Source organism: Arvicola amphibius, chromosome X (assembly GCF_903992535.2).
Source record: "Arvicola amphibius chromosome X, mArvAmp1.2, whole genome shotgun sequence".
Taxonomy (NCBI): domain Eukaryota; kingdom Metazoa; phylum Chordata; class Mammalia; order Rodentia; family Cricetidae; genus Arvicola; species Arvicola amphibius.
This window is the reverse complement of record NC_052065.1, coordinates 65903212-65922020: the sequence shown is the minus strand read 5'-3', so window position 1 is coordinate 65922020 and position 18809 is coordinate 65903212. Positions and strand designations below refer to the sequence as shown.

At 38.1% G+C, this 18809-nt stretch overlaps 1 protein-coding gene across 1 annotated transcript in view; it reads left to right on the top strand.

Moving 5' to 3' along the window:
• Window positions 1–18809, top strand: part of LOC119805413 (fibronectin type III domain containing protein 3C1-like) — a 46305-nt gene that overhangs the window by 7316 nt on the left and 20180 nt on the right. The window contains exons 4-13 of the mRNA XM_038317371.1: window positions 8590–8666; window positions 10850–11129; window positions 11876–12595; window positions 13829–13884; window positions 14200–14342; window positions 16183–16242; window positions 16667–16805; window positions 17329–17382; window positions 18105–18226; window positions 18313–18487. Of these exons, the coding sequence (XP_038173299.1) occupies window positions 8590–8666; window positions 10850–11129; window positions 11876–12595; window positions 13829–13884; window positions 14200–14342; window positions 16183–16242; window positions 16667–16805; window positions 17329–17382; window positions 18105–18226; window positions 18313–18487 (1826 nt within the window). The remainder of the gene's footprint in view (window positions 1–8589; window positions 8667–10849; window positions 11130–11875; window positions 12596–13828; window positions 13885–14199; window positions 14343–16182; window positions 16243–16666; window positions 16806–17328; window positions 17383–18104; window positions 18227–18312; window positions 18488–18809) is intronic.

The window sequence follows — 18809 nt, the reverse complement described above, 5'->3', positions numbered from 1 at the left end:
TAATTACATGAAAACTGTATTTATTTAAACATTGCCTGGCGCATTAGTCTTAGCCTCTTATTGGCTAATTCTCACATCTTGCTTAACCCATTTCTATTAATGTGTGTAGCACCACAAGGTGTGGCTTACCAGGAGAGATCTTAACCTGCATCTGTCTCAGAGAGGAGAGACATGGTGTCTGCCTGAGGCATCTGCCTCACTCCCTTCTACCCAGCATCCTGTTTTGTTTACTCCGCCTACCTAATTTTCTGTCCTAGCAAAGGGCTAAGACAGTTTCTTTATTAACCAATGAAAGTAGACAGATGACCCCCTTCTATCATTCTCATGCATCCATTCAGACATGCCTGCACTCACACATACACATATCATTCACACATATAAAATACATACATACATCACTTTGAAATTTCTCTGAAGAAAAAGTCTAGTATGAGTTGGGTCTTGTAAAAAAAAATATCAAGGGAATATGAAAAAAGAACTTGTAAAATTATATCATAGAACCCAGAAAAGCAAGAGGAAAAGAGCTAGCTTCTCATTGGGATCTAGAGGACATTACAGGTCTCTTACACATGGGATCAGAGATCTTTTGGACTTCTACGGGTGGAAAAATACTCATTCTGGACAGATGAAGCCATGTGAAATAGGCCTTACAGCTTGGCTACTTTTGGAAACATGAGTAACACTTGATAAAATCTGATCCAGACAACTTTTAAAAATGTCTTAAAAATGTGGGATGGTCTTTAAGACAGGCTCAATCCCCTAGGTTAATGTGAGAAATACTCATCACTTTATAATAAGAATACTAGAGACTCTGCAGTTTGAAAGTTGGTTTATTTCATCATGACCGTGCAAATATGAGCATCAGTCTAGAGTGGCAGGTTTGTTGATTAAGCACAGAAAACAGTCTTTATATGCATAACACAAGCCTCTTCCTTCCTTTCCCCTTTGGTTGAGTAATCAGGAAGGTGCAAACTTAATACATCGTCTAAGTGTTACATTTGCCTCTGCCACTTAACATTCATCTTTCTCTCAACAAAACCATGTGTGGGTTGTCTTGACCTTTTACATCTTGCTTATTTTAAAACTTACAGGTACATGGCCTTGTTATGTTTATGGCTTGATGGTTAAAATTTTCCTAGACCTGGATGGAGGGAGGAGTATCTTGGACTTCCCACAGGGCAGGGAACTCTGACTACTCTTTGGACTAGAGAGAGAGGGAGGGAGAAGGGGTGTGGGGGAGGGGAAGGGAAATAGGAGGAGGGGAGGAGGTGGAAACTTCTAATAATAGATAGATGGATAGATAGATAGATAGATAGATAGATAGATAGATAGATAGATAGATAGATGGGTTATAAAATAAAAAAGAAAGAAAAAATTTTCTTTCTTTTTTGTACTTTCATCTCTTTGTTTTTTAATTTTTTATTCATGTTACATAATTCCCCCTCCCACCTCTCCTCCCACTCCCTCCCACCTCCCCCCGACCCACCACCATTCACTCCTCCTAAAGGGTAAGGCCTCCCTTGGGGAGTCTACAAAGCCTGGTACATTCAGTTGAGACAGGACTAAGCCCTGCCCCCTGCATCAAGGGTGAGCAGGGCATCCCACAATAGGGAATAAGCTCCAAAAAGTCAATTCGTGAACCAAGGATAATTCCTGGTCCCAGTTCCAGGGGACCCTCAAACAGACCCAGCTACACAACTGCCTCCCACATACAGAAGGCCTAGTTCAATCCCATGAAGGCTCCACAGCTGTCTGTCTAGAGTTCGTGAGTTTCTCTGAGCTTGGTTCAGTTCCCTGTAGATTTCATCATCTTGATCTTGACTCCTCCCCCACTAATATAATCTCTCCTTGCTCTCTTTGACTAGACTCCTGGAGCTCGGCCTGATGCTTGGCTGTGGATCTGCGGAGATCAATTATTGGATGAAGGTTCTATGATGACAGTTAGGGTAGTCGCCATTCTGATTACAAAGGAAAATCAATTCAGCCACCTTCTTGTGGATTTGTGGATTCCTGGGATTTTCCCCAGCACTAGGTTTCTCTCTAACCCCATAATAGCTCTCTCTATCAAAATAGCTCTTTCATTGCTTTCCCCTCCATCGCTCCCCCAGCTCGACCATACCATTGCCTCATGTTCTCATCCACTGTCTCCTGCCTTCTACCATCTACCTGTGATTCCAGTTTACCCAAATCTCATCTATTCCTCTTCCCAGTGTGATCCATACATCCCTCTTAGGGTTCTCCTTGTTACCTCCTTTTTCTAGAGCTGTGGGCTGTAGTCTGGTTATCCTTTGCTTTACAGTAATTTTTTATTTTAAACTTCTAGTTTTGGTGCGTGGGGTAGCTTGGCAAAGTGCAGGTTAGGAGGCACAAATGCCTAGACTAACAGACACTAGCAGGGGTCTAGTGTCTTCTGGGTTTTTTTGTATTTTATTCAATACTGGCTCAAGGCAGTTTTAAAAATTGACTTTTTTCTTATTTCTTATAAGCCAATATAAGGAGATAATACAAAAAAGGTTAGGACAGGTTCAAGATATACTTACCTTGGTAGTGAGTGAGAGCCCTGACCACTTGCCCCAGTGGTATACTGAAATAGGTAATGAGCATTTAGACACACCAGGTCTGCCTCTGATGGAGCACTTTGAAGAGGCTGAGATAGTGGTACCATCTAGGGGTACAAGAAGGGGTTCTACTTATTAAAAAATTGAAAAGCAGGAAAGAAGTGTTACCAGAAAATGGGGACCCTCACTTGGTGTCTTTAGTCTCATTAATGAAATAATTTAAGAACAGACACAACTGGAATGTCAAGGGCAATTTATTAGACTTTAAGAGGAAATTTTCTTCATGCAATATGTTCTGATCACATTTTCTCCTCCCCCAACTTCTCCCAGATACTACACACCTCTCCACCCACTCTTAGTCACACTGGAAATGAAAACTAGGCCTTTATCAGATTATAGAGACTGGGGGAACTCAAAGCAAAGGATAATGTGCTCTATGAGGACAGTGGCTACCACTGAGGCCATGTCTGTTTTAATGGGAAATGTTTCTAGCCATCTGGTGAAAAGACAAAACTAACTAGTGATATTTGAATCTCTTGCATGGGGACATGCGAGTGAAGCATATTTGCCAGTCTCCACCCAGCATAGTTCTTCTATGCTGGATAGTGTATAAAAAGTCAGGCACATTCAGTATTGCACTGACAACAAGAAAGACAAGCTTTAGAAATGGTCCCCAAGATGTTGCTATGCCTAATAAACAGAGCCTCAATTGGAAAATAAAGGCTTTAGCCCCTAGACATGTAGATTGATGAAATTCTAAAGCATAGTTTATCACAGGTATTCAATAAGTAAAAGTTTGGGGAGGGGGTAAAAGTTTGGGGGAGCACAAGTTTGTAACTCTCTCTATAGTGTTTATAAAGCCTCTTGGATTTCCTGGGGGTATGCTGTGGATGTGAGTGAATGGGATTGGGAACTAAGGCACCCTGGAGTGAGACAGTCTCACTCATTCTGGAGTGAGCCAGAATCATGTCTGAGATGAGTGGATGGCATCATTAAAGGATTTCAGGAAATCACTAGTGAGACAGTCTGGTTTAATGAGGACCCAGTATCCTTTCTGAGAGGGAGGGATGTGAGAAAGGGCAGGGTTAGGTGGTAGACTGGGGAGGATGTTTTAATCCATATCCTCAAGGATACAGATGAGGCAGATCAAGATAGGTCCTGTGCTGGTGGAAGATTATTTAGTAACTACTGTATTCAGGTCACCAGGGTCAGAGGGGACTTTCTTTATGGAGGAGAACTGGTACCAATGAAAACAATCTTACAGTTTGGATGAGGTAGGGGTGCTTAGAATGAGCCTGTGTGAAATCTCACATATGGACTTTAGAGGGCTCACTGAAATAAGAATTAAAGCAAGATTTAAAAAAAAATGAGCAAACAGAAGTCTTGTGGGCATAGAGACACGACTGGGAGTGTGCAAATAAGTAAATGACTAAATGAGGGTCTTAAGAAATTAAAATAAAGAGTTATGCAATGAAGAAGGAAGGTCTTTTGATGGGTTCAAATTAGAATGTTTGGGGAAAAGAGAGTGCCTATACATTAACTCAGAAGGGCTGAGAATGAGAGGGTTATAAGGAACCTCAGAAAGTTTGAGAAATTCTAGGGTCTGGAAAGAAATCCAGTTCTTAACATAGTTGGAGAAGCAAGCTAGATTGTTTTGGAGATGCCATTCAATTGCTCTCACCTTTCCCAGATGTCTCGGTATGATAGGGACTATAGAAATGCTCAGGGCACAGCTTATCCATTGAGTTATTTGATAAACAATTTCAGAGCCATTGTGAAATAAATTGGAAGACCTGCACGCCTAACTGAGAAATAATTTTGCTTAGTAGCCTGGAAGTCACACTGGAGGTACATTTACAGAAGTGGGGAAAACCTCCAGCAAACCTGTGAAAGTGTCAACTACAACTACCACAGGAAAATAATTAAGGTGTTTTATGGGAGGTATAAGTTATTCCATAGATAAATGAGTTGGGAAAAGTAGAGGCCAATAGAAGCTCATGGAGAAGCCATTTGACAGTCGTTACACTATTTACAGAGATCCTGTAAGTATTCTTTCATAAGAGGGTGAAATGAACATGTTTACTAAAGAACATTTCAGAGGGGAAAGTGGCCTGGAAGGTATCAGTGACTGTCTTGGAGGAAGAAAAGGTTTGGCTTTAGTGGATCTGAGCTATTTCAATGCTATGATAAGTTTAAAAAGAAGAGAAGAGGAGTCAAAGGGGAAAGACAGTGGGACACAACCTAGCCCTTGGCCAGCCAGCAGGCCCAGGATTAGGCAGTCTTTGCTCCAAAGTGGAACATTTGGCAATGGGGCTGCTTCAAGGACATGGGATACATTTTCTGGTAATAACAAGGTGTCCTTTGAAGTAAGGAAACACTACACTCTCCAAGTTTGAGCTCTTGAATGAATGATGTCATAGGTATGATTAGAGTGAGTGTAGAGGCTAACTGTGGTATATCTAGCTAGGTTTAGGACCCTAGTGAGTGCAAAGAACTCTCCTTACTAAAAATTAGTTTGATAAAGAAGAGGACCTGCCTCTGCCACCAGCTGGGGGAAGCAGTCAAGACATCATGGGACCCCATGGTACCAGTTAAGATAACAATTTCAAATTGTTATCATAGCTAGCATAATAAGGGCCTTCCCTGAGAAAACTACCCTCAGTGAACCAATCCAAAGGTCTAGGAATGGGAGGAGGTGAAAAACCTTAATATGCCCTCCATTGTCCTAGAGTAATTGTGAAGTATTGGGCCACAAGAAAGACGTTATCTGTATTTGAGAGCAGAGTAGCTAGGACTGAGTGGAGGGCAGGGCTGGAGAGAAACTGCACAGATTAGAAAAGGGTGATGTAACAAGACTGGGAGCAAAAGGAGGAAGTGCAGGAGAGTGAAAGATAGCTACTCATGTTGCACACGGGTGAGAGGAGAAAAAAGATGTTGAGGGGAAAGCAACTTTGAAGACTCTAGGGATGAACAGGATGGCAGTTTCTAGAACATTGTGGCATAAGGGGTCACATTGATATATATTTCAGTTTGTTTAGAGAAATACTGGTTGGGCTTGAAGAACTAAGACCTGGTTATGATCACTATAGAAGTAAAGGTAAAGAAAGGTCAGGAGGGGTGGGGAGCCCAAGGGCAGAAGTTCCTGAGGGCCTGTGTCAGAGTGATGAAACCTCTGAGTGTGTCTGGAGTAGAAACCAGGTGACCATGAGATCATCTTTGGTTGCAACATAAAATATTTGGGAGAGACGCATAACGCTGGAGACCTGCAGCAGGAAGTAGTCTCTGAGACTTCAGACTGCAAGAAGGACTCTCTCAGTCTTAAGAACTGGTATCGAGTCCACAACAGGTCTACCATGTCATGCAGTAGAATGTTGTGGGAAGACAGAAATATTTGGGAGTACAAAGAGAGAGTGTGGACACGAGAGCGAGGAGAGAAGAAAGAAGTGGGACTGAGTGCCCTTGAAGAACTTTTCCCAAGTAGTAGGAGCCATTGCAGAATAACTGTGGAGAATAGTCCAGATATGTCTCTGAGAGAAGTTTGACTTGGGGGTGGTCCAAGTGAAAGGAAATAGTTCCAAGATTTGGCTAGAGGATAATGGTGAAGAAGGCAACTTTGAGTCCAAGAATGAAAAAGGAATTGATGCCTGAGGGTTCTGTGAGAAAATAAAGGAAGGGTTGGGTGGTGGTGGCACATGCCTTTCATTGCAGCACTCTGGGGGCAGAGACAGCTGGATCTCTGTGAGTTCAAGGCCAGGCTGCTCTACAGAGCGAGTTCTAGGACAGACAGGACTGTTTCACAGAGAAACCCTGTCTATAAAAACAAAAACAAAATAAGAAAGAAAAGAAAATAAATAGAAAGTTGGAGAATACGTGAGTAGATAGGTACTGTCAAAATGTCTTGAACAAGGTGGTAGAAACATTAGATTTGAAACAGTGATGATGGGCATGTTGCAATTGGGGGAGTTTGTAGGCATTAGGATATTCACAAGGAGGTAAGAAGTGATGGGTTTAAGTCCCTGCCTCCTGGCAGAGGAAAATGGGTACTTCAGAATTGAGATAAATCAAGAAGGAAGTCTGAGGGAAATGAGCTCTAGGTGATGGTGTTGGGCAAATGTCAGGTGGCCCGTGTCCTATATAATGGGGCTGATTTTAGAGGCAAAAACAGGATTGAGGGATGTGAGAAAGTCACTCTCAGGTGCTGTCTAGCACAGAAGGATAAATGGAAGAAAATTTGATAGACAAGAAAGACATAGGACCGATGTAAAGTTTATGAAGCAAGCCCCCTCCTAATAGAGGAAATTGACAGTGGAGTAAGATGAGAAATGAATGCTTAAAATTTGTGTTATAGAAGGAAAAAATGAATAGGGCTATGAAATGTGGAATCTCGGCTGGGGCTTTCATGCTAATGACAGAAAGTATGTTCTTGTTAGGAGGGCAGTGTAGAGGAGTTAGACAACAGAAGCATTCTCCACTTTATTACCTTGTGCCAACCCTCAGAGAGCAAGGAAGTGGGGTCAAGAGCAACCGGTTGAGCTACCGGATGGGAGATGGTTTGGGAGGAAGAATCTGCAGAAGCTCTAAAGGTGGAATCTCCAAGGGAGAATGAAGGGGATAGACTCTTTCAAGAGAAATTGGTAGGGGTAAAGGACTGATACAGGAAAAGCCATTGAGGAGGCAGAAAGATTGTACATTGAGAGCTTCCTGCCTCTTTCTTGTTCTCGTCCTAAAGTGATCAAGGTCCCCGAGAATTTACCAAGTCAGATGGCCTTTCATCACAAAAAGATGTTGTCCAATTTACATTGGTACCAGGACATTTCCTGGGGCAGATTTCACTCCCAAGACCCAATTAAGAGAGGTTAGACAAAAAAATACCTTAAAGGGGATGGTGAAAGTATTTGGAGAAAATTTGGAAACCTATGGTGGTGTGGAGAGCCCAGGATGTTCTGAAGACACTGGACCATTGCCAGTAAGATGTCACTTACCTATAAGACATTGCCTAGAGAGGTCTGAAAATTAAATGATGGCCGTTACATAGAGACACCCTGTCTCAAAAAAATTGTAAATAACTCAAAGAATGATGACATATAAGTATCTGTAATATAACTTTTAGCTGCTATGCAAATGTGTGGTTGAGATATTAAAATCTGTGGTATAGAAGTGTAGCATTGCATGTATAGTTCTAAGCCCTTCTTTATACTAGGTCATTTCCTAAAAACTGGACACTTTTTTAGCTTTTGAGATTTCTTTATTTTTATCTTATGTCTATGAGTGCTTTACCTGCATGGATGTCTGTGCACCATGTATGTGCAGTGGTCATGGGGGTCAGTAGTGAGCATCAGATGCCCTGGAACTGGAGCTAACCAATGGTTGTGAGTCATCACATGGGAGCTGGGAATGAATCTTAGATCCTCTGGAAAATTAGTGAGTGTTCTTACCCACTGAGCCATCCCTCCAGGCCCCTAGTTCACTTTTGTAATTATTTCTTTTCTTCTGAGATTATACTATAACTACATCATTCCCCCTATCCTTCCCGCCCTCCAAACTATCCTATATACCCTCCTAGCTCTCTTACAAGCGGTTTTCTCATTGACACTTGTTACACGCATATATGTCTGTATATTCACTTTAATATAATTAGAAAGAAGCCCTAAAATAAAGAATTTCTTTCATTTTATTAGGTAATATCACTGCAAGAAATTATTTTATGACGCAGAGAAAAACTTTAGGCAATATAACCATGCTAAGTGAGAGAACACTAGCAGAAAGCTGATAGCTCATTTTCATTCACAGTGAGTTTGCCAATATTTTTAGAAGACATATTTTACAAGTCCTCATGATGTTCCTTAATGATATTACACTGTTTTAAATTAATTTACAGTGATTTGTCAATACTTTGGCAATGGGTTTTGTGAATATGCAACAATATCCTTTCAAAGTGGCTATTGTTAAAGCTCAGTGCTGATTTTCACTATGCAAAGTTAACTGGGTTCTGTAATGGACTTTGTTTAAAATTCATTAATAATTCTCACAGGACCAGCAGACGTACCTCTGATAGCACCGACTGGTAATTTGCCACCAATATACCTTCCTCCTGGTTACATATCTCAGGTATGCTAATGTGGTTTTTCTTTGTCATCTAGATCTTTATTACCATCTAATATTTTTACTATACCAGTGTGTGATAACAGATTTACAGAAATATGTATTTATTTACTTTACTGCTGTCATTTCTTTCAATTTTTTCTTTTAAGTAAATCTTTAACTGTAATTATTTCAAGTGATTGGCTTTAACCAAGCCTCCCTTAGAATATCTCATAAGCGATACCTCATTGTTTACTGAATTTATATCAAGGAATATTTAATAATCTTCCCTTGCTTTGTAGAGTTTGTTAATTGACCTTAAGTACCATTACAATTCTCACAGTAATGGCTTCTGAAAACGTATAATCTTTCTTTCTTTTTTTTTTTTTTTTTTGGTTTTTCGAGACAGGGTTTCGAAAACGTATAAACTTAAAATCACATAGAATTTTCAACTCAGTAGTGCTTCATTCTTAAAGGCCTAAAAAACACTTATATGAAATTATTCAAATATTTACTGTGCACCTAAAATGAGCAGACAGATAACACTCATACTGAGATTAACAAAATACCCAATGGCCTTGAAAATGTAGACTTGAAAAATATCTTGTTTTTCTTCTTCAAAGCCTTTGTCTTCATAGCTTATTTAGTTGTGTATATTTAGTGGTATAGATGCAGAGCACACCAAACAAGTCAGTGTAATGTACATAAATTCTAAACAAAATTACTTGTAAGAAAACATGAGTGCACCTGTACCTGTACTCATCAATTTCACTTTAAATTATTTAATAAGTAAAATAATTTTTGTGCAAGATTTTGGGTTTTTTAAATTGTTTTAATGATCTATATTTTTATTTGCTCCTTTCCCATCCCCCTCTACCCTCTCCCATGATCCCCATACTCCCATTTTTACTCAGTATATCTTGTATTTTTCTTAGTAAGTAAATCCTTTAATTTATCACATGGATATATTTTTACAACATTGAAATGATTTATTAATCACATATAAAATATTGCTTACACTACTGTTTATAATCAAAAAGAGGTTTGAAAATAAATGTGATACATAAAAATGGGTGACTATATTACATATGTACATAATGAAACATTAAAAAAATAAACAAAAAATGGGAAAATGTTACTGGGTCTGGTGGTGCACACCTTTAATCCTAGCACTCAGGAGGCAGACACAGGCAAATCTCCGTGAGTTATAAACCAGCCTAGAATACATAGTGAAGTCCAACATAAAAAGAGCTATATAGTGAGACTCTGTCTCAAAGCAGGGGATATAATTGTAAACCTAAACAGAAAAGCCTTCAAAGTTATATTACTAAATAAAAATGTGTTGGTGGAGACTGCTTGATCACTTTCTAGCCACTCATACCCAAAATAATCACACAGAATCTATATCAATTACAATACTGCTTGGCCAATATCTTAGGCTTATTATTAGCTTACTCTTGCATCTTACATTAACCTATAATCCTTGTCTGTGTTAGCCATGTGGCTTGGTACCTTTTATCAGCAGGGCATTCTCATCTTGCTTCCTCTGCATCTAGATGATGACTGAAGACTGAGCCTTTTCTATTCCCAGATTTCTACTATTCTGGTCACCTCAGTGATACTTCCTACCCAGCTACTGACCAATCAGAATTTTATTAAACCAGTACAAGTGACAAATCTTTACAGGGTACAAGACCATTGTCCCACAGTAAAAATGGAAAGTACAGAATAGGTATAACGCTACTGTGATATAAGAAGAAGAAAAAAAAAGCAAAATTTAGAAGTGTTCTTAAGAAATTCACAATAGTTTCCAGTTGTAAAGCATTGAGAAAGTGAGGATTAGGGAGGGTACTTTTAAATTATATGGTACACTTTAAGATTTTGAAGTGTGACAGAAATTACTTCCTTTAAACAGAAAGAGACTTAGAGCCAAGCATGGTGGTGCATACCTTTAATCTTAATACTTAGGAGGCAGAGGCAGGTGAATTTCTGTGAGTTTAAAGTCAGCCTGGTGTATGCAGTGAGTTCCAGAAACTTCATAATGAGCTCCTGTCTCAAAAGAAAGCAAGATCATGTGGAAAAAAAGAATGATCTTGCCTTCTAGATTATTGATCCTTGATGTTATAACTTGCCAAATTAACAGGATATGGTATAAATGTGAAACGTAATGATTTCTATGGAATTTAATATGATTCTGTCTTGTGTTTTAGGTGGTGGATGAAAATGGAATTCAAAAAATCATCATTGTGCCTCAGACACTTGACTACCACATGCCCCTGACTGCTACTGTGCAGCAGGTCTCACCCTTCATAGCACCGCCACCGCTAACATTCCCTCAGGCCTCTCAGCTTATGTATCCTCCAGTTCACGGGGAATTCCCAATAACTTACTTCCAAGAAGCTGCTCCACAGCAAATGCCACCACCTCCAGCACTACCACCACCACTGCTGCGACCACCACCAGCAACATTTATATACCAGGAGCATCACGGTAATATGTGCTTTCCTTTTTTTGAGATTTTGTTTCTTTTTATGTGTACAAAGGGTCCACCTGAAGCCTGTGCACTGTGTGTGTATAGTGCCTGCCAAACCCAGTAGAGGGCTTCATATGTCCTGGGACTGCCATTAACAGGCAGTTGTTACCTACTGTATGGGGGCTGAGAACTGAATCCAGATCAACATTGCTCTTAACCTTTGTGCCATCTCTCCACCCTAGTATGCACTCTTCTTAAATGCAAAGCACTGTCATTAAGTTACAAATAGAGATGTGACATGGAAGTAGAAATTAAACTGTCTAAAGTTTATGTCTTATGCAATATACTCATGAAACTTTATTTTATTAGCATTTCTTGGTTTCTATATAGCATGGATTTGTGGCACATATTTTTCTATAAATTCAGATTGGAAAATGATTAAAAAACCTTGACTATTAATGCTAACTATTGGGAATATAAAATGTACTGGAGAATTGTCATCACAATCATAAGACCTCGGGATTTAAAAGTGAGTTTATTATCTAGGAAAATACCATATTTGCCCATATTTTCCATGCCTATCAGTATATCATAAAAACATATACATAGAACACATACATAAAATTGAATATTTAGATTGAAGCAAAGTTAAAAATTAAGTAAAGCATAATTTATCAGTGTTCTTTTGATTTTAAGTGGAAGAAAGAACTTGAAAGAATATGGTTATTATGATTACTGAACATTATCACATTATCTTTTTTAGAAACCTATACTCATGGAAGAGTAAATCATAACCAGTTTCATGAGAGGACTGTTAAAATGGGAGAATATTCAAAGAAGAAAATGAGATATCGCCAATTTGGCGAACAGAAGACTAGCTCCATGTTTAATGACACTTCTTTGCTTCTGAACAAAGTCATTGACATGTCCGGTACTTTTAGTCCTCTTTGTCCTTACACTGTGGTGGATTCTTCTCTAGGAATTCACATTGATAACAATACTTCAAGCACCTGCTCTCTGAATACTGTCTTAAGCACTTGCACCATTGACAATACTCCAAAAAGGTACATTGCTGACAGTCTTCCAGACATTAACACTACTGACACAATCACAAGTTCCTCTGAACATGCCCCTAGCACTTCCACCTCAAATGCTACTCTTTGCTCTGACATCATTAATAGTGCTCCAGGTTCTTCCAGAATTACTCATGATCCAGTCACCTCTGATGGAACTAAAAAGTCGTCAAGTACCGAGAGTACTCCAAGCTATATTTCTGAGAGTGATCGCAACATTTTCATCTCTGAAAATGCTCATATCCACCCTTCAATTAATAATGTGTTCAGACCTTCTGGTTCTGCCAGAATTTCCAACAATACTGAAAATAATCATGGAACGAGAGAGAATAATGTGGGAGGTGGCGACAATAATCAAATATCAGGTGGAAAACAAAAGAAGAATCAGTCGTCAAAAGCAGTACTACAAGGTAAACCCAGTAATCCGGTTTTGTTGCCAATGAGTAATCAAACCAACTATTTTGGATTCTCAATGCATTTTAAAATAAATTTCTACTGCATATCATTATTTATTTAGTCTGTGTTTGTATGTGAATAAGGCATTTACGAGGGAAACTTGTGGGAGTTTATTTTCTTGTTTCAACAGTGCAGGTCCCAGGATCAAACTCAGGTCATTCTGCTTTGTAGAATGTACCCTTATTCTCCAATGTCACCTCAACAGCCCACTTTAAATATTAATGTGCTATTCTCTGCTTCTGCTTACTCTTAACCACATTATACTTGTACCTCCATGTTTTTATTTTTAATTTATTTTTGGTTGATAAATTATAAACATACACTTAAAAAGTATAGTGTGCCATTTTGACACACACATATATGTAATATATATATATATATATATGAAATTACTAAGTAAAGCTAACCGGCACTTGCCACTCACTTACTAATCAGGTTTTTTTCCTGTTGCATCATTTAAAATGCATGTATGTTATATTTAAATATATCTTATATTAACCAAAGTCACCCTGCCATGCAATAGTTCTCAAAAATTTATTTCTCCTATATGAAATTTTCTTCCCTTTGTTCAGTAACCACACATTCTCTAACTTCCACCCCACTCCTGGTAATATTTTCTTCAACTCTACTAAATTCTACATGTTAGTGAGATCATGATGTATTTGTTTTTCTGGACTCGGCTTATTCCATTTAGTATAATGTCTTTTGGGTTTGTATATGTTGTAGCAAATGACATAACTCTCATTCTTTTTTTGAAGACCAATTAGGCTGCATTTTAAAATAATGAAAAATGTGAGAATGTATCTCAGTGGTAGAGAGCTTATATCGTATGTGAAAGGCCCTGGATTACATTCTAAACAACACACACATACACAAATAAATGTATCTTCTTGTAATTGCATGTCCTTGAATGTTTATCTGGTTGTCATCTAATGAAACATTGAAAATTTCAATCCTACTTATCTTGTCTGGCTTTATTTAAGTTGAATAATTTGGTAAATATCCTGTTAGATTTTAATACGTATTTTGACCAAATTCTTGTTTTACTGTTTAATGTAAAATGTCATTAGGTCTTAGAAGTTTTCATTGCGCTGATGGATTTGAAGGGTGATGGTAGATCTAACAATTTTCTCTTGGTTTTGCCAATACATTATTTTTGTTTGAGGTGAGTTTTTTCTTACTTTTAGAAAACAATACAGAATACAGAGCACAGCCCTGCTGTTCCAACCTTGAAAAGCCTGTGGTAAGTAACTAAACTGAAGAGTTCATGCTCTTTTACCTTTTCACTCTTAATCCGCATGATCACTGTGATGTTTTCCTTAATAGAAGATTCATTTGAAGCATTTACTATGTTAAAATTTTCATAATCTCCTTCAGCAATGCAATAATAACCAATGCAGCATCATTAAATATAAAATTAATGGCTAATTATTTAATCCCAGTATTTTAGCACCTAACATGGGAGTTACACCAAATATCAATTAAGACATGAAAAGACTGTATTCAAAATTACAGATTATGATTTTTAAGTATATTCCTTGTATTTTCATCATTTTAGGTTTCTAATATCCAAACAAGATCTGCTACTGTTTCATGGAATCTGACCTGTACAGAAAAATGTGATCATACTAATTCTCCTGTGACATTTGAAGTGGCACTGTCTAGCAATGGTAAAAATGGAATCTATAAAAACATTTATAAGTAAGTTTTTTTAATTATTTTGTGTTATTCAATTCAATTCAAGTATGCTATATAAACATATAGTCATTGTGCCACAACTTATCCCTAAGCTAAATTCTTCATTTTTCCCCCTAAATTATTCCTTTAGACAGGGTTAGTTTTTAATTTAGTTTTTTCTAGTAGTTGGTTCCTAAATCGATCCACCAAGCTCATTAGATTACAGATTTTATTTAAAATCGGGTTATCCATTTTCAGCTATAGGCTACCTAGTAGAAAAATTTGAACTTAAGGAGGATAATAAAAAATAAAAAATGAACCTTTAATTCCTCCTCATTTTCCACTTGGTACAATTTAGAAAAAAAAGAGTTCCACGTGATGCTGTCGTTGGGTAAACGAGTGAGATAATTTACATGGCAGTGAAAATTCAAGCCCTGCACTCTTAATTAAGCTCTGGGAGCTGGTTATAAAAAGGAGTCTGTTAAAATAGCAAGATAAATTGAGGGGTGTGGCACAGAAGATTGATCCAGGACTATGGAGAATACAGTAGAAAATAGCATGTGCACAACCAGATGTTCTAAACAGCAGTCATCCTGGATGAAGATGCAAACAGAGAGAAACAAGGAAGGAAAGACATGCAGATAGAAAGAAAGGGACAATCTTATATCCACTGTTCATCTTAGGCAGTAAGTAAGCCAGAGATGGTGTACAATACTTTGAAAATCATATTTGACAGCTTTATTTTCTAGAACTCTGCATTTTTGGCCAGATACAAAAAGTAAAAATGGGAATTTTTATAAAGTTTCATTAATTTGATAATTATCATATAAAATCGTGAGCTTTAACATTCACAGCCCACACTACTCTATACTGGGTAGGAGACAGAGAAATGCAAAATTAACTTGCATGGCACTCTCTTTCTGGTATGTCATGCACTTTACACATGTCACTACTTTCAAAGAAATAGAACTTAGCATTCAACATTGGCAGGAAAAATAGAGGGTGGAGGAGGAGACACAGAAAGAGTAAGAGTTTGCCTGTTTGATGACTTCTCTGATCATCCTTAAAGGCTTTTAAGTAGCCTTTTCATAAGGTATCCATCCCTTCAATCTTTAGAGGGGTCTTTTTAGGAATTCCTTGGTGTGGTCAAATACACTTAGGTCTTTGTAAGTTTCTGATGAGGAAGACATAGTTTGGGGTCTATAATCCCTCTGGTTGGATGGCCCAATAGGATCCCACTGCAGAAACATCCATCCGAAACTGAATGAATGAATGAGAGAGACATGGTGTTCTTTGAAGCTTTGGTATCTACACTCATATAAATGAGCTACTTAAAAGTAAATCTGTATAATTTTGGTTAAATGTATGTGGCAGTAAAATTCAAATTGACTGCTTTAAATTACTCTTATGATTCTTGGTGTGTGGTATAAAGATTTATTGATGTAATAGACAGAACAAACTCAGTACTTCTTAGTGGCCACTTTCCAATTGACCAGCAGCACCTGGTTCAGCTCCTCCAGTCTTGGTGCAGATTTGCCAATGAGGATCCCTGCTCTATGAACTTGAATGCATGCTATAGAAATTTAGAGCAGCTCTATGGTGTGTCCACCAGCTTGTGGCAACCACTCACCTCCCAGATCATATCCCTCATCAACTAGGTATGCTTGGTGAGGCGCTGCTGCTCCTCAATGCAAGCTGGAGCCTACTAGTAATATTTTGCACATATATAAAATGGTTTTAAGTTATACAAACTCCAAGGAAAACTGTGGTTCTTTATCAGATATTCAGGTATTATGAGACTAGGACTGTTTATTAGCTGTTAAATATGAGTGAGATCCCATGTAAACAAAGATTATCTTCACAGTGGTAATGAGGGTACTGTGGCCTTACATCATCTCCAGCCCTGCACAGTCTACTTTTTAAGGTAAGAAGTCTGTCCTATACAACCTGCCACCAGACTGCAAGCCAGCCAAAACTCCTTAACCTATGAGAGTTTAGTACTTAGAATTTCTGAAGTCAGCCTGGTTATTTACCAGCAAAATGCCCTTTCCTTCCACCTTCAAACAACCCCACTTCCATACTCATGTAAGCAACCCTACTTTAATTCATTAGGTTGCCTAGAAAAGAAAGGCCATGAAGGTAAAGAGTGGGGGACTATTGGGTATGAGAAGGGAGCAAAAGAGAATAATGGGAAAGGAGGAGGTATGATCTTCTATGAAAATGCCATAATGTGAGCCGTTACTATGTATAAATATATGCTAACAACCGAACAACAAAACATGTGTCTAGAAGCACTATCCTGCAACTCAGTACTTGAAAGCTTACAACAATTGCTGTTACTCTTTCAGAGTTACAACCATAAGAGACACAGAGCACAGAAATGTGTCTGAGGTGGTTAGTTTCACAACACGTGGCTGTGAACCAGACCCTCCACTTGCACCTAAACTAATTAGCAGAACCAAGAACAGCCTGAATCTGCAGTGGAAAGTAAGAATTTTACTGACAAAAGCATCTCAGTGTAACTTTAAAACACTCTCCCGAATCCTGAATTTTAAAGATGGATTATGCATGCTTCATCTAACTTACTTCTCTAATGCTTTTCTTCACAATACTCTTTCTCTTCATTCAGAGAAGTCCTGCCAAGTGAATTGAGAAATGTCAATAGAACTTAGGTAATTAATAAAAAGTGAACTGTCCCTTTTCACCACTTAAGTTTTAGTGTTAAGTCATCACAGTTACCAATAAATCTGTCTCTCCAATTTCTTACTTATCAATTTTAATTTCTTTCCTTTTATGAAGTCTGAAAACAAAGTATAGAATCAGTGTTTGTATTGTAGACTGTAAACCATATGTTCTAACCTTAAATTTGAATTGCCATGAAAACAAATATGCTAAATTTTTTGCAGTAATTTATACAAGTTTAAATGCAAACACATGTATATATTATATGTAACATATATGTATTATGTAAAAATAACCCATCATAATTTTATTATTCTGATCTATTTAGGGTTCCAAAGATAATGGATCCAAAATAAGCAGCTTTCTTTTGGAATGGGATGAGGTATGCACATTTATTTTGATTTTAATTTTATTAAAATAGTTTTTCATATAATATATTCAGATTACTGTTTTCCCCTCCCTCAACTCCAGGTCCCCTATGCATCCTTCATGCAAATCCACAGACTTTTTTGTTCTCCTTAGAAAACAGGCATCTAATGCAAGAAAGGAGAAAACAGTAAAATAAGACAAAATTTTTAAAAATATCTGAATAAGAAAAAACAAACAAATAAGCAAAAAAAGAGTCAAAAAAAGCAGAAGAAACACATGTAGATATAGATACATACATTTATGCACATAGAAATCTCATAAAGATCGGAAAGGATAATATCTAATCAAAAAACCTATACATATTTTTAAATACCCAGACAAAGCATTATGAGTCACTAAAAAATGTCCACATTTACCATTGAGTTCATTTTGTATTGGTCAAATACTGCTGGGAATGGATCCCGCCTTTAAGTATGGTTTGGATACCCAATGAGACTCCATGGGAAAAAATGAATTTTTTTCAAGCGTTTATCATCTGAAGATAAGTTCTGGCTTAGGGATGAGGGCTTGTGTCCATTTTCCCCTGTCAGTGAAGGGACCCCTTCGGGCTTAGACTTCATGCACAGATATCTTTAAAAATCATTCACCTGATTGTGAATGATTAACGCTATGATGAGTATGTGTTGTTAGGTGCAGTATTTTAAAATATTCTAATATTTTGTGTGCATTGTTAAGGGTAAAGGTGAAGAGTTCAAAAGTTGCTATAGTGGTCCCACGAAACAGCACAAGATCTTTAAACTGACCGCTTCTACGAAGTATGCATTCAGATTAGCTGCCAAAAATCACTTTGGCTCCAGGTACACTGAATTATTTTCACTATTGAAATGTCTACAGTGCCATGAGATCCTGAAACTGGTGTTTCCACTTTAACATATCCTTTTAGTAATTTCAGTGAAATAGCCGTCTTCTACACATCAGGAAACACACCTCCGGCACCGCTGCCACCTAAGTTGAAAGAAGCAGGAGTCTATAGTTTGTGGCTGGAATGGTGTGCCCCAACAAACCCAAACCCAAATGACACTCTTACTTATGTACTCGAGATGGAGGAACCAAGATCTGTAAGTTTCCTGTTTGGGGGCTATGATCTTTTAGTCTCATTTCTCAATACCTTTTTATACTCACTTCTCACTTGGAGGGGGGAACAATCTTGAGTCCCTGTGTTCTGAATGGGCTCAATGCAGAGCAATTGTTGGGCAAGTCTGCATAGGTCGCTCATCCTCAACTAGCTGAAGGCAACAGCAGCATCTCTGCACTCTGCTCGTTCTATTCAAAGACGTCTGTTAGCATTTTCAGCTCCAGCCCTGTTCTGGCTGACTCTCTGTGGTCACAGATATCTTTCAGCACCTTTACACAATTCTGCCAAGCTGTCCACCTTCATCT